The sequence below is a fragment of the Eschrichtius robustus genome, chromosome 6 (assembly GCF_028021215.1).
Source record: "Eschrichtius robustus isolate mEscRob2 chromosome 6, mEscRob2.pri, whole genome shotgun sequence".
In the NCBI taxonomy this organism is placed as follows: Eukaryota; Metazoa; Chordata; class Mammalia; order Artiodactyla; family Eschrichtiidae; genus Eschrichtius; species Eschrichtius robustus.
The window spans coordinates 80,116,963-80,132,359 of NC_090829.1; the positions used below are offsets into that span (position 1 = coordinate 80,116,963).

Genomic DNA, 15,397 nt, shown 5'->3' on the forward strand with positions numbered 1-15,397 from the left:
TACAAGTAAGACTGAGAGATATTCCTGTTTCTTAAAAAAAAATCCCTATTAAGAACAATCTTAATAGGGACTCACAGACATAGAAAACAAAATTATGGTTACCAAAGGGGAAAGGGAGGGAGGGATAAATTAGGAGTTTGGGATTAGCAGATACATACTACTATATATAAGATAGATAAACAATAATGTCCTACTGTATAGCACAGGGAACTATATTCAATATCTTGTAATAACCTATAATGGAAAAGAATCTGAAAAAATATATATATATATATCTGAATCACTTTGCTGTACACCTGAAACTAACACAATATTGTAAATTAACTATACTTCAATGAAAAAGAAAGAAAAATCAGTTTCTGTGTTCTTCGAGCCTACCTCTGGAACATTTCTCTTGGTAGAAGCATTCAAGGTTCTTTACTCCATCTACCATCCTTAGTTTTCTAAGAAACAGAGCATATAAGGATCACTCCATTCAAATACAGTCTATTCTTAGCGATAACTTTCTTCCCTCAATACCCTACCTCTTCCCACTGTGATGAATGAGGCTGGTAATCCCCAAAGGAAACCTGTAAAGTGTCTCCACCTCTCTGTTTTTAAAGATTTAGAACATATTCTGATCAGCTATCACCCTGACTTCTTTCCTTTGGGCCTCACTGTGTCCCGTCCCTTCTAGCTCATAATCTACAAAGCAGGAACTCTCAGCACAAATGAAAGAAGGAAAATAAGGAAAAAGGTGCTCAATGCCCTTAAAAGCTCATAAGCCTTAAATAGAGATCCTCAAAAAATAAACTCCTCCCTGTCCATCTAATAGCTCATTTAGGCCTTTGTAATCTTTTCACTCTCCCAACCAAACCCACCCATAGTTTTGTGGTATTTATACCTAGGAAATAAGGAGAGAAGAAAATATCTTCCACTCCTTTGCCCTGAAGTGACTTTATTCTGCCTTCCTCCAGTCTTTTACTGTCAGATTACTTGATTTCAAATGCTGGCTACCCCACTTACCATGTGACCTAGGGTAAGTTACTCAACCTCTCTGAGCCTCAGTTTCCACATGTGTAAAATGAAGATAATAATTCTTACCTCATAGGACTGTTCTGAAAATCAAATTAGATGCCACACGTAAAGCACAATATTTACCACATAAGTAATGAATAAATGTTAGCTGTATTCTTTAATTGTAGCTTTTTATTCCTTTTTTAAAATCTATCCTTGTTCATGTTTCCTTAATGCCTAATAGAGCCCCTCATTGAGGAAGGTAGAGTGAATGCAGTTGGACACAGGGGCAAGTGTCAGATCTCTATTTTTTCCAGATCCCAGGAGAGATACAGATTTATCTGAGCTAACTGGAACTAGTCAACTATAATTTGCACAAGCACCTTAGCTGCACAATGTCTGTAAAAACTAGAGGAGCCAAATAATTCTAACTCTTATGCCCTTCTTTTTCAAATTTACATATCTTACATCTTGAAGATGGAAGAATCATCAGTTTCACATTCTCTCTTCACAGTAGAATCTGGGTAATATAGGCAAGGGTTGGGGGTTTAAAAACCTGTCGTCTCTTGATCACAAGATGGTACCCTAAATTTCACTAGGCATTAAAGCTTTTCCTTTTTTGTCTATATCATATTGTAATAACCTGCTTTACCTTTCTGTCTAGGATCTTAACTGATTCTGTTTAATTGTATTTCTAAACCTAAACATTTTGCTATTTTTCAATCTCTTAAAAGTCCATCTGTTTTCTACTATTCATACTTCTTGACTATCTTTTCCTACCTCCTTCTAGTGGCATATTTCTTTTGCTTTGTTAACTAGATCTCTTACAGGTAGAGCGAGCTTACATAGCTAGCCATTAATCCGAAGAACTAAACGATTAGACTTCTGAGTTGATTAGGTTCAGGTGATCTACAAGAAAACATCTTGTCAGCTAAAGAATAGGAATTGTATCAAATTAAATCAATACCATTTTAATAAATTTTTATTATTAAATATTTTAATGAGTGTAAGTAATATGTGTATATATGATGTCTATGACAGATGCATAATGTGGAAAAAAATACCTTTTTGAATGAATATAATTTCCTATATACTTGAAGTAGTTTTGATTCTTTTTATTGATGAAGTAGTTCTGTAATTAGGACCAGGCAGAGTAGGCACTTATTAAGTGTTGAATGAAGAAAAAAAGAAAAGACATTCTAAAGTTTAATGACATTCTGTCAGCCCTTGTAGAATTTTTTAAAAGTTATATAACTGACAAAGAAAAGCTTTTAGTTAATTATTTTTAAATAATTATTTGCAAGAACTTACAGAGGAAATTTTAAAAGAATTGTGCCTGAGTTTGTTAGTCGTACCAAAATGCATTCAGTAAGCAACCTAATTAATGTTTTGCCAATTGTGAAATGAAGAGGAGTTGTTACAATATTGACATTATTTTCTTTGATTATTTTAGGTATTATTTTAGTCCATGACTTAACAAATAAGAAGTCATCCCAAAACTTGTATCGTTGGTCATTGGAAGCTCTCAACAGGGATTTGGTGCCAACTGGAGTCTTGGTAACAAATGGGTAAGCCCAGATTACTTCACAGTTGGTTTGAAATGCTATAGCAATCCCAGGAATGTACCCTCCAAAATAACATTTTGTAAAATGTTTGATTTGCATATATTTTCTCCCAGTCTGTAGATTGTCTTTTCATTCTCTTAACAGTATCTTTCACAAAGCAATAGTTTTTCATTTTGATGAAGTCCGATTTCTCTTTTATGTATTATGTTTTTAGAATCATGTGTAACAACTCTTTGCCTAATCCCAGATCATGCAGGTTTTCTCCTGTGTTTCTTCTAGAAGGTTTACAGGTTTTGGTTTACTTTTAGATCTATGATCTGTTTTGAGTTAGTTACAATGTGTGAGGGTTTGGTTGAGGTTGATTTTTGTGTATGAATGTCCGATTGTTCCAACATCATTTGTTTCTCTGAATCCTAATCTTCTTCATAATGGTCGTTAAATATAGTGGCCTGATAGATGCAAGGTTTTTTGTTTTTGCCTAAGTGGTACCGAGCATATAATACAATACCTGGTTATCTGTCTCTTTGTGATGTTAAGGTGTTATCAGACTTATCCATTCATGATAAAATTCACCATTTGTTTTTTACCTAATGATTTAAAAAGAAAAAAAGGATTTTGAGATCAAATTTCAAATTGGATGTAAGATTTAATGAAAGAAAGTGAGAAAAAGGAAAGCTAAAAAGAGAAATAAGAGAACAGATTGTAAATATACATATATTATGTGCAACATATATGTTATGTTACATATATACAATAAATATATATGTTAATGTGCAAGAGATTATGAAAGACTGCAAGTGACAAATATGTGTATCAAAGATGATGTTTGATAAAATATATACAAAAAGTTGTATGTAAGCCAGAGTTAGAGTATAGGGGGGAAAAAAGTCCTAAAGGAGGGCACTTTCAAAACTTTATTCTCTAATAAAGCAAATTTCAGTTTTGGACCATGTCTCCTAAGTCAACATGGATGTTAGTAAGAAGAATCAAAGGCCTTGAACTCAAACTATTGTTGGCTTTGATGCAGTAATTAGAATGATAGTATTTTTATGAAATGGGAGGTAACAATTCAAAACAATTTTGTTCCAAGGCTGAACAGTAACTGAGGCTCTGTAAGGTTATCGTGAAGGGCAAAAAATTTGGTAAGTTCTCGTGCATGGGCGCACACACGATCACAATTTAGATTATTCAAAGAGAAAGAAGAGTGATGTCAAAGGAAGGAAAAAAATTATGCTCACCTGGTTTGTATTGATTGGGTTATGCAATATTGATTTCCTGTCATAAGGTGTTGCAACCAGATTTTGCTGACTGTTATAAACTGAGCTTATAATATGTCAGAAATCCAAATCTGTTTCCTTTCTCATACGTGGGTAGAATTTATATTAAATGAACAACATTGAGCTCTATGTTCCTCTCATTAATAGAAAGACAGTGACCCAAGGCCACTAACCCTAAGTGATTCTTACTACCTGTTCTGTGTCTCCCACAGCTCTCGTGTCAGGACAAACAATTATTTGGTACTTAATTCTTTCCTTTTACTATTCATTTTGCATTTCAGCTGTTTCTTTCCCTTTTCATTTGTTGAATCCATCTTTCCCCAGGCTGTAGCATCACCTATGGTTGATTTATTCTGGCCTTCAACATTCCTATTTCTGATTTTCCTAAAATGATCTATTTTTCTTTACTATTCATAGACAGAAATGAGTATGGTAGTTGTAAAGCTTATGCATACCCCAGAAGGTACCCAGAAGCTTGACATCTTCCCCTCTGGCAAAAGGCGTGACTGCCATGCTAGGGTACTGGGTTTTCTCTCCACTGAGGTTTGAATCCACTCTCTGCATCTACCCAGAAAAATTCCTGAGCTGTTAGCCTTAGAAGACAGAGCTTTGGGAGAAGTCAAGTCAACCTACTTTCATATACCTGGTGGGCACTTAGTTTATTCAAGTAGTCTATAAAGACCGATGGGACAAATTTTGAGTAGTTGAATTAATAGTTGGAACCTGAAAGATGGCGAGGACTGATTGAAAAAATGAACAAGTAGGTGGGAGAAAAGTAGGTTTATAGGTAATGGGTGAGCAAGAGTCAGTGAAGTATCTGTAAAATAGTGTGAGTAGTTGCATTTAAATATTACACATCTACATCAGAAAGGTAAATTCTATTCACCTCTTCATTATTATTTATCACAGGGATTATGACCGGGAACAGTTTGCTGATAACCAAATCCCACTGTTGGTAATAGGGACTAAACTGGATCAGATTCATGAAACCAAGCGCCATGAAGTTTTAACTAGGACTGCTTTCCTGGCTGAGGATTTCAATGCAGAAGAGATTAATTTGGTGTGTATTTTTTACTAATGCATGTTTGTATTATTATCAGGTAAAGGCAAAACCAAAGACTTCGAAAGTTCTGTATTCTCACAGAAGAAGCTTTATATTTGAAATCAGGCATTTGGGTGCTAGTTCAAAAAGTAATGAAGATTGGAGCCAACCTAGATTATGAGATGGGCAAAGCCTCCTTATATGCTGACCTATTGGAATGTTCAAACTTTGTTTTATTCTTGCTTTAGAAAAGCCTGTTAGCTTCTTAAACTACAGAATTTACCTTAAAGGGTAAACAAATATATAAATGAGAAAATTACAAACTGTAAACTAGGAGTGCTTCATAAGCATTAGTTTATATAAACTAATGTATAGTTAGTAATGTATAAGCATTAGTTTATACAATGGATTGAGTCCCTTCCTGAGATATTTAGCTCAATTAGAACTGGACATTAAGAAGGCTAGAAAAGTTCTCATATAAGCTAGTTAGTGTTGCCTAGAGAATGATCCTGGCCAGCAGCTTCAGTCATGGTTTATATGTCATTGTTTGCAAGTAGGATTTCTGCAACATATCAGTGCACTGGCATTCCAGACGTGGTGGTGGTAGTTTAATACCACTAATAGCTAACATTTATTAAGCACTTATTAGTACCAAGCACTGCTCTAGAGCTTTATGTACATTATCTCACATGCATCATCTTCACATCAATCCTATAAGGTAGGTACTATAAGTACCCCCATTTTAAAAACAAAGACTAGAAGCAAAGAGGGGTAATTAGGCCAAGGTTACACAGATCAAACCAGGCACTCTGACTCCAGAGCCCATGCTCTACAATTAAGCCTGTTTTCCACTTAATTACCCTTCAGCTAACATTTAGAATCTCGGAGCTGAAAGAATTGTTAGAAATCATCTAGATCACCAATTACTCAAACCTGACTATGTATTCAATATTATAGTATTTGTGAAAATTTTTGAATAAGTGCCCCACAGCTGGAGCTTTTTATTCATAGGTTTGACAGAAGGACTCAGTAATTTTAACTAATGACTCAGCTGATTCTGATGCCCTTTCTCTGTGAATCAACATTGGTGAACGCGGCTTGGTTCAACTCCACCTGTACCCCCATAACTGAGTCAGCTTCTGCCTGCCATTCCACTGTTTTTTACATTCTGCTTTGCAGTGGAGGTGCTTTATTTTTCTCAGCTGCCACCATGGAATATTCAGCATAAATGCCCAGGTAGTCAACACTGGACCATCATATTCCAGAGAATTCCTGTTACATAGAATATATAATATCCTTGTTGAAGAAGTACTGAGGTTACTTTGTTTGAACATTGTTTCCAAAGGGAAATTTACCATTGAATAGGCTTAATTTGTTCCAGCAATTACTTTTTTTTTAATAATAAAAGTAGCTGGCATTTATTAAGTGCTTACACATGCTAGACACATACTATTTTACTTTTAATGTATTTTAGAATGCATCTGTTTCCAGTGCCTGTGGGTTTCTGTGACAATCATCTAGATATGTGCTTTTCCTATTTTACTTCCAAAGTCAGGGCGATCTTTAATTGTTAACAAGATGTAAAGGTACTCAAGTGGCAAACATGGTCTTCACAGAATTCACATACAACATACTTATGGCCTTTTATCAGTGTATACCTTCAAGAACACAGCAGAAACAAGAGGGTCTTGAGGATGCAGGGAAGAAAAACTGAGGAGGAGAATTAGATAAGAGTTTCAAAAAGAGGTAACAGTCAAAAAGACTCAGCAAGTAAATATAAAGTCTCAAGTAAAAACTAATTTAACACTATTAGTTCTAGCATCTTTGGTTACTGTATGAATTTACTTAAAATTATTAAAAAGTAAGAATTAACATAACTGTATACATCAAAGATAGAAGCAAAGCTTTCTTGTGCCTGGAAAAAAAAAAGGCAAGTTGTTTAAATTATAAGCAGGGAGGAGATTACTTATTTTTTTAAATCCTATTAGGTTTTTTTGTGTCTAGCACAAATTTTCCTCTGTTATGTTTTTACTTCAAAGTGATCATTCTGAAGCATCTTCCCTAGTTAATGTTTCTTTCTCAAGGTTAGGCAAGCATTTAGAGCTATCAATTTTCAGGCTTTGCCCTCCGCCATGATCAATAGCAGATAGTTATAGTTCTTTCAGATCTAAAATCCTCTTCCTAAAATCATAGGGTTTCTCTAGCCTGGTCAACCGGAAATTGTGGAGGCTTAGAAATAAGTTTTTGGGAGGTTTTGTCTGTTTGTTTGATGTTTGATTTAATTTTTGTATTTAGTACTTTAGCTCTATTTGGAGTCATCTCTGAAGTCTTTTGACATTCTGATGATTATGTGATCAATATCTGTTTTGTAAAACATATCTAATACAGATCTAGTTAAGGTCTGTCTTTTATATGCCTCAATTGCTGTATAAATGTGTTCAAACATGATTTCAAATACAACAGTATACACGATGACATTTCAGTCTGCTTAATCCATATATAGAATTATCTTTTATTATGTTAGGTGCTTTTGTGTCTGAAAATTCAATCTGATGGCATTTTCTTGGGATGAAGAAAGAAGGAAACTAATATTTCAGTACCTACTATGTGTCAGACATGCATTATCTCATTTAATTTTCACAAAAATCCTATGGGTTAAGTATTGCTATCTCCATTTCACAAATGAATAAGCTCAACTTTAAAGGTTTAATAACCTAGCCAATGTCACACAATCTAGAGATGTTGGGATAGATACTCAGATTCAGAGCCTGCTGGCTTTGAAGACCTCTGATTTTTCTTTTACTCTATGATCTTTGAAAAGTTGTAGTCTCTCTTTTCTTTTGTGGTTTTGGAAAATGTACAGCTTCTGGTCAGAATTTAAAATGTGAGCCTTGAATGTTGTATATTGGTAAAATAGGGATTGTTACAAAATGCATTGGAAAGGAATCATGTGGGCTTAGAGATTACAATCAGAATAAATGCAACAATAATAATTTCAGTGATTTCCCAAGGGACACAGGTGATCTATAACTGAAAAAATAAACATTATCCTTGCAAAGGAGCCTATATGATATCCCCATGGTTGGGTCTTAGGTGGCATTTGAGGTACAAATCAAAGTACTCGATCTCTTGAGTTGGCAAGTCAGTGATGACAAGCTAAGGCAATTCAACATCGGAATTCCAGGAAAGGGATAGTAAACCTTTTAAGGTCTTTACTAATCATTGCAATGTACTAGTCACTTCATTATAATGTTTCAGATTCTTTTGTCTCTTCAGAGCCCTATTTTTTCCTATTTTTATCCTAATAGTAATATATCTGTTGTTTATTATTTATTATTAAAAATAATATTTAATGATATTTTAAAATAAACTTTTCTATTGTTTATTTTAACCAAAAAATATATCTGTTGTTTATTATTATCTTTATGGCCTACCAAGAGATGTAGTGCCTTGCATTCAGTGAGTGAGAAGTCCCTGGCCACTGTTCTGTTTGGTTTTTGCTCCTCTTGCTCTTTATTTTCATGCTTCCTACTATTCCTAAGAACTTTATAGTACTTAAGTTAGTTGAGCACTGGTGAGTAACTAGTACTAAAAAGTGAAGTGTTGTCCTCAGAATGGGAGAAAATATTTGCAAACGAAGCAACTGACAAAGGATTAATCTCCAAAATATACAAGTAGCTCATGCAGCTCAATATCAAAACAAACAAACAACCCAATCCAAAAATGGGCAGAAGACATAAATAGACATTTCTCCAGAGAAGATATACAGATTGCCAACAAACACATGAAAGGATGCTCAACATCACTAATCATTAGAGAAATGCAAATCAAGACCACAATGAGGTATCACCTCACACCGGTGAGAATGGCCATCATCAAAAAATCTACGAACAATAAATGCTGGACAGGGTGTGGAGAAAAGGGAACCCTCTTGCACTGTTGGTGGGAATGTAAATTAATACAGCCACTATGGAGAACAGCATGGAGGTTCCTTAAAAAACTAAAAACAGAACTACCATATGACCCAGCAATCCCACTACTGGGCATATACCCAGAGAAAACCATAATTCAGAAACAGACATGTACTACAATGTTCATTGCAGGACTATTTAAAATAGCCAGGAGATGGAAGCAAGCAACCTAAGTGTCCATCGACAGATGAATGGATAAAGAAGATGTGGCACATATATACAAGGAGGGGAGGGTGGGAGGGAGGTGCATGAGGGAGGGGATATGGGGATATATATATACATATAGCTGATTCACTTTGTTATATAGCAGAAACTAACACACCATTGTAAAGCAATTATACTCCAATAAAGATGTTAAAAAAAAAAAGTGTTGTCTGTTTTTAATAGCTCTATTTCTGCTTTTGAAGGTAAATGTAGGCAGTATGAATTATTATGAATTATTTAATGATGAATACAGTGGTTCAGTGTCCTCTAAAATTGCCTAAATAACAAAGAGTAAGTGGCCTCATCTTCCTTTAGCACTTTCCTCTTTGCTCTGTGCATCATAATTTGAAAATTACTTGAATGTTTTATGAGAGTATTATGCCTAATATTTTACTATAGAAATGTGCAAGAGGAACAGTAATGACTCTCAAAGAGCTTATGTTTCCTAACGTTTAATTGTGGATCTTATGTTTTATCTTCTAGGATTGCACAAATCCACGGTACTTAGCTGCAGGTTCTTCCAATGCTGTCAAGCTCAGTAGGTTTTTTGATAAGGTAATGGCTTCAATTAAGTTATTTTTAAACTTAATTTATGTATTATGAGAGTTTAAATTCTTTGTAGAATGCTTTGTCCTTTTATTCCTTCATCCTAATCTTCACAGCCTGAATACTACTTGTTTTGATCTCTCTTATCTGTTGGTATAATTGCTCAAGGCCTGCTGACGTGTTTATTCTATCACCATTGTTCTCTAAGCAAAGAATGAAAGCTACTGGATTCAAATGGGGTTTTTTAAGATACCTAATTCCCTTCTTAAAACAATTTATGTTTCCATATTTTCTAGCATTTTTGTGCTTATTCACCACCCCCAAGTCCCCACAAAAGACACTAAACTGAGGGCATTCTGCTTAAAGCCCTGAGTTATTTTTGCTCTCCCAGCTACTAATATTCTCCATATAAATGTTACTGATACTTTTAAGGCTATGTCATCTTCTTGATTCCCTAATTTTCCCTATCAGAAACCTTTGCATTCCAATTATTGACTCTTACCAGCATCATCTTATTGTCCAGAACTGGAATGAAAATGTAGCATTTTCAACATTCTGGTAAATTAGAACACTGTCTTTCCTTCACAAGGCCATACAGCTGCATTGCATACAATATTGACCAAGTTAAATTGTTTACCCAATGTTGACATTGTGTAGTAAAGTAAAATAGGATATATTTCTGTATTATTATTGAAAAAAGATTAATTTCTGTCTTATATTTCCTTTTACAAGTAATCTCCCAAGAAAAAAATTTTCCTCCTCATAGCTCTTCTTTATGAATCATTTTTCTTTTAACTATTTAGAGATCTAATATTTGGCTCTTTTGTCCAATAGGTCAGCATAAGATGAGCCCCACACTCCGTCCCTGTTTAATATTAGGCCACTGGGAAATTTTTGCTTTATTGCAGAACTTCCCAACTGGTGTGTGGCCAAAAGGGTACAGGTGCACTGAGATAGTGATCCCCTCAGTTCTCAGAGCAGCCAGAGCCCCTGGCCTGGCTCTTCCATTTACTCCATTTGTACATTTGCTAATGTATAAATATTAGCATTTTCTAAATGTGTCATGACATGAAAAAATGGTTGGAAGCACTGCAAGGAACCAGATTTTCTCTCCACGTTGTTTTCAAACTTAAAACGTAAGAACTTCCATTTGGTTTAGGTCTGTGGCCGCTATCTATGTCCCCTAGGAGTAGCATCATATAGATCTGTGTCTGACATGGGAAGATCCCACAGTATATGGTTTAAATTTTAAATAATTTATTAATTTTAAAATTAAAAAAATAAAATGTAGTAAGTTATATCCTAGAGAAACAATGGGTTATAGATCAGTGTGACCCAAGTTGTCAGGCAAGACTTTACTTGAAAAAAAAAAATTAGAGGGAACTTGGTTGGTTTTAAGAAGAGAGCAAGTTTTGATAAGAGGAGACTTCCCTGGTGGTCCAGTGGTTAAGGCCTCCCAAGGCAGGGGGCCCAGGTTCGATCCCTGGTCAGGGAACTAGATCCCACATGCCACAACGAAGATCCCGTGTGCCGGCAACTAGAAGCTGGCACAGCCAAATAAATAAATAAATAATTTTTTTTTAAATGGTTTGATAAGAGAAGGACATCACAAGTTGAGGGCAGGGAATTATGAGCAAAATTGAAAAGCAACTTCTCTCTTAGTTTCCTAAATCACAAACAAAGTCAGGTGGATTAAGAGGTTGGCCAGGACTTCCCTGGTGGTACAGTGGTTAAGAATCCACCTGCCAAGGCAGGGTACACGGGTTCGATCCCTGGTCCTGGAGGATCCCACATGCCATGGAGCAACTAAGCCCATTTGCCACAGCTACTGAGCCTGCACTCTAGTGCCCACGAGCCACAACTCCTGAGCCCACACACCACAACTATTGTAGCCGGCACGCCTAGAGCCTGTGCTCCGCAACAAGAGAAGCCACCGCAATGAGAAGACCACGCACCGCAACGAAGAGTAACCCCCGCTCGCCGCAACTAGAGAAAGCCCGCGCGCAGCAACGAAGACCGAATGCAGCCAATAATTAATTAATTAATTAATTAAAAAAAAAAAAAAAAAGTTGGGCCAGACCTCCAGTCTGTGGTGGTTGCCTGAAAGCAAGGGACTTGGCAGCTAAGATATGACTTTACATCATATCTTCCAGAATTTAGTGTAAAGATTTCTTTCCCAAGGGACTTCCCTGGTGGCGCAGTGGTTAAGAATCCACCTGCCAATGCAGGGGACACAGGTTTGAGCCCTGGTCTGGGAAGATCCCACAGGCTGCGGAACAACTAAGCCCACGAGCCACAACTACTGAGCCCATGTGCTGCAACTACTGAAGCCCGTGTGCCTAGAGCCCGTACTCTGCAACAAGAGAAGCCACTGCAATGAGAAGTCCATGCACCACAACGAAGAGTAGCCCCCACTCGCTGCAACTAGAGAAAGCCCGCTTGCAGCAGCAAAGGCTCAAAAATTAAAGATTTCTCTTCCAAGAGGAAATCTAATCCTCTTCCACACTCCCTTCGCTAATGGTAATTCCTAACCACTCTAGAGTAATAGAATTTTCCCTTCCTACCCTGGAGAGAGGAAGGAAAATCAGTCCTGTCATGGTTTTTGTGGGGTCAAGTATTTTAGATGTGTACTAATCATGAACCAACTTTTCTACCTTTGAGGCCAGTGAGTGCAACCTTACCCTGAGTCTCTTGTGGCTAAAAGTAACCCATCCATAGTCTCGAAGATAAAAAGAATACAGATGATATGGCTGTCAGGCCAATGAGAGCAAGCTGCTGCAGGCCTGGAAGAAGATGCTCTGCTTTATTCCGAGGAAATTCCTAGCTTCATAATTCTAGATTCTAATGTCTTAGAGTTAATCTCCAGCTAATCTGTATTCTAATCTGATGAACTTTTCTTAATCACATGTAAAGCTCTGCGTAAAGAAAGTAATACTGCCTCTGTCACCATTGCAGTTTCTCAAGTGTTACAACAGAGTTCATTTTTTTTTTTTTAATGTTTTTCATCATGTGAATGTAGAGAACAAACGTATGGACACCAAGGGGGGAAAGTGGCAGGGGGGGAGGGTGGTGGTGGGATGAATTGGGAGATTTTGATTGACAGGTATACACTAATATGTATAAAATAGATAGCTAATAAGAACCTGCTGTATAAAAAATAAAATAAAATTCAAAAAAAAATGTTTTTCATCATGTGAAAATATGGTGCTCTTAAACTCATTATGTTAGGGCATATATTTTGAAGGCTTCTTTTCAGTAGTAGTGATGGATTTGTACAGATACATCCACTGCTTTACCTTATTTCTCCTACTGACCAAATACAGACAGTTCCGAAACTGCTGAATTAAGGCTGCAGATTAAGTCGGAAAAGAAGTTAATTGACTGCTTTTGATGTTGTGTCATCTGTCTCCATTAAGGACCGATAGGATGTACAACTGTATTTACTAGAGGGATGTGGCAGTTTCCTACATTACACAGGCAGACTCCTCTTTAAAGAATAGTTATGCTACTGTAGTAGCAAAAGTGCTTTGCTTTTATCTTATGGATTCTGTTTGGTACCTTTTGGGGCTGACTGCTAGGGAACTTTGAGCCAAATTTGCAGCCATACACTAGGAATTGCATGGGATCTCATGTCACTTTCTGGTTATTTAGTCTTTTTTGTTGTTCATGTATTTTTTGACCTATCATTAATGCTTTTTGGAACAAGAGGCAGGCTTTTATAAAAATACTTCTACAATCCTGATCTCATAAGCACCAGATTTAACTCATTGTACTAGATGTCTATTGCTGTTGAAAAGACTCTTAATTTGGGTATACACCTTTTAGTGCCATTAGTGGCCATTGCAGTTACCACCTTTTCAAGGTATATGTGCTAAGCCCTTAAAATCTTTGTTTGTTTTTCACAGGTCATAGAGAAGAGATACTTTTTAAGAGATGGTAATCAGGTCTGTATCTATCTTTTCTTGATAAAATGATTTCTTGAATTTGGAGAGAGGTTTGACTTATTTGAAATTAATTTCCAAATTTATTTTTGAAATTTTTTTTTAAAAGTGGGGTGGGAGGGAGTCCTTTGCAGGCCCAAGCAACTGACTTTCTTCTGTCCTGTTAAATACAAAAGAAAAAATCAGATCAAGGGAAAATAAGGGTCTAAGAAACAAAAAGAATCCAGAGATTAGGTTACATTATAAAATAATAGAATTGCTTGAGACTCCAAAGGCATATATCCAGAGTCTATCACAATGCAAATAATTCATATAAAAGTCCAATAGGTGAATATTATATGAGATTCACCACCATCCTGTCTGATTTAGATGGCACTATCACCAATTGCTTGGCAAATGTTTTTCATTTTGGTAGAATTTCTTTTTATTATTTAATCTGCTGTGGTTTTCTGAGTAAAACCGCAGAAAGATAGTTCTTTAAAGAACGACAGCCCAGCATACAGAAACAGAAAATAAGGAGAACATTTTAAAGGCTATTAGCATTTGAACTCTGCCTGCTTGAGTCCTAATATGATTATCTTTCTTGCCTACAGATTCCAGGCTTTCCTGATCGAAAAAGATTTGGGGGAGGAACATTAAAGAGCTTACATTATGACTGAATGACACTCATCCTTTGGAAGAGTAAGCAAGCAGTGGCAGTTTTTCACAGCTTTCTTCTTGCTGTATCAATTATTAATGTCTCAGGCTTTTAACGAAATCATCTTAAAATGCCACCCTTCAGCCTCACCCTTTAATGGAAAACTGAAAGGAAGTAACAGCATGGGAAGTCCAAACTTTGTCCCCATTCTCTCTGTTCCTCACCTTTCTGTCCCTGTTTATAGATTATATAAAAGCCTTGTGGAAATACGAGATGTCAAAATGATGCAGTAAATGAGCAGTGACAGAATGCTGCAGAGAAAATTTACCCTTGCCCAGAACTGGAGGGTGTTTATGGGTCTGTAATTTTCCCACACTCCTTGCTGAAGGTTTAATTAAGTACTTCAGAAATGTATCTCTATTGTTTTACCTTCTGAGGGGAAAGGTTATGTTAACCAGCCCTGAGTTGTCCACCCCAAACACTCTGTCATTTTCAAAGAAGCAAAATGGTGTTATTTAACTGCCTCCACCTTCATCACACAAAAGAATGCCTAATAATAGCAACCCTTGTCTCTCTCTCCTCTCCTTTGCAAATGGCTCAGTGGCTGGAAGAGGCAGACTAATAGCTGGAGTTAAATATAAATAGATTAATAATACATAGAGGACAGCAGTACCAGAAAAGAAGAATTAGGCGAGAAATTGACAGCTCACTAAATCCTTCACTCTTTAGGTTACAGCTGTCTGCACCCTCTTACTGTTTTCTGTTTGGAAATAGGTAGGGTGAAATCTAAGACCTGCACAAGGGCAGTAAGAGAGATTTACAGCCTCTTCATTTTTTATTTTTATTTTTGAAGGAAAGGTCAACTCCTAAAATGTCCCTTAACTATAGTCCGTAAACTAAGAATATTATTCTTTGTGTCAACAATGTATTTATGGAGAGAAGTAAAAATAACTTCCACAGCAACACATTTACATGAATTATGGACTAGGATTCTTGGATTTCATAATCCAAAATTTTTTGGGGGTGGTGTGTGTGTATATGCATAATTGTTCATCATTACTTTTTTTACCCATCTTTTTTGCTTGTGTAATTGCCTTTGCCCCAGTCTTTGTTAATATATAAACCTGTTTTACGAAAACTGTAATTTGCTGCCTTATTCAACAACTCCTTTTCACATGTATTCTTCTCTCTAGGAGGTCTCTGCACTCCTGATTTTGC

At 36.2% G+C, this 15,397-nt stretch overlaps 1 protein-coding gene across 2 annotated transcripts in view; it reads left to right on the top strand.

Moving 5' to 3' along the window:
• RABL3 (RAB, member of RAS oncogene family like 3) overlaps window positions 1-15,397 on the top strand; it is a 43,040-nt gene extending 27,643 nt beyond the window's left edge. Inside the window, exons 4-8 of one of the 2 annotated variants that reach the window (XM_068546663.1) lie at window positions 2,450-2,564; window positions 4,748-4,898; window positions 9,539-9,610; window positions 13,507-13,545; window positions 14,136-15,397. In XM_068546663.1, coding sequence (XP_068402764.1) covers window positions 2,450-2,564; window positions 4,748-4,898; window positions 9,539-9,610; window positions 13,507-13,545; window positions 14,136-14,201 — 443 coding nt within the window. In that variant the 3' untranslated portion in view covers window positions 14,202-15,397. The remainder of the gene's footprint in view (window positions 1-2,449; window positions 2,565-4,747; window positions 4,899-9,538; window positions 9,611-13,506; window positions 13,546-14,135) is intronic. The other variant, XM_068546664.1, reaches the window with a different exon arrangement.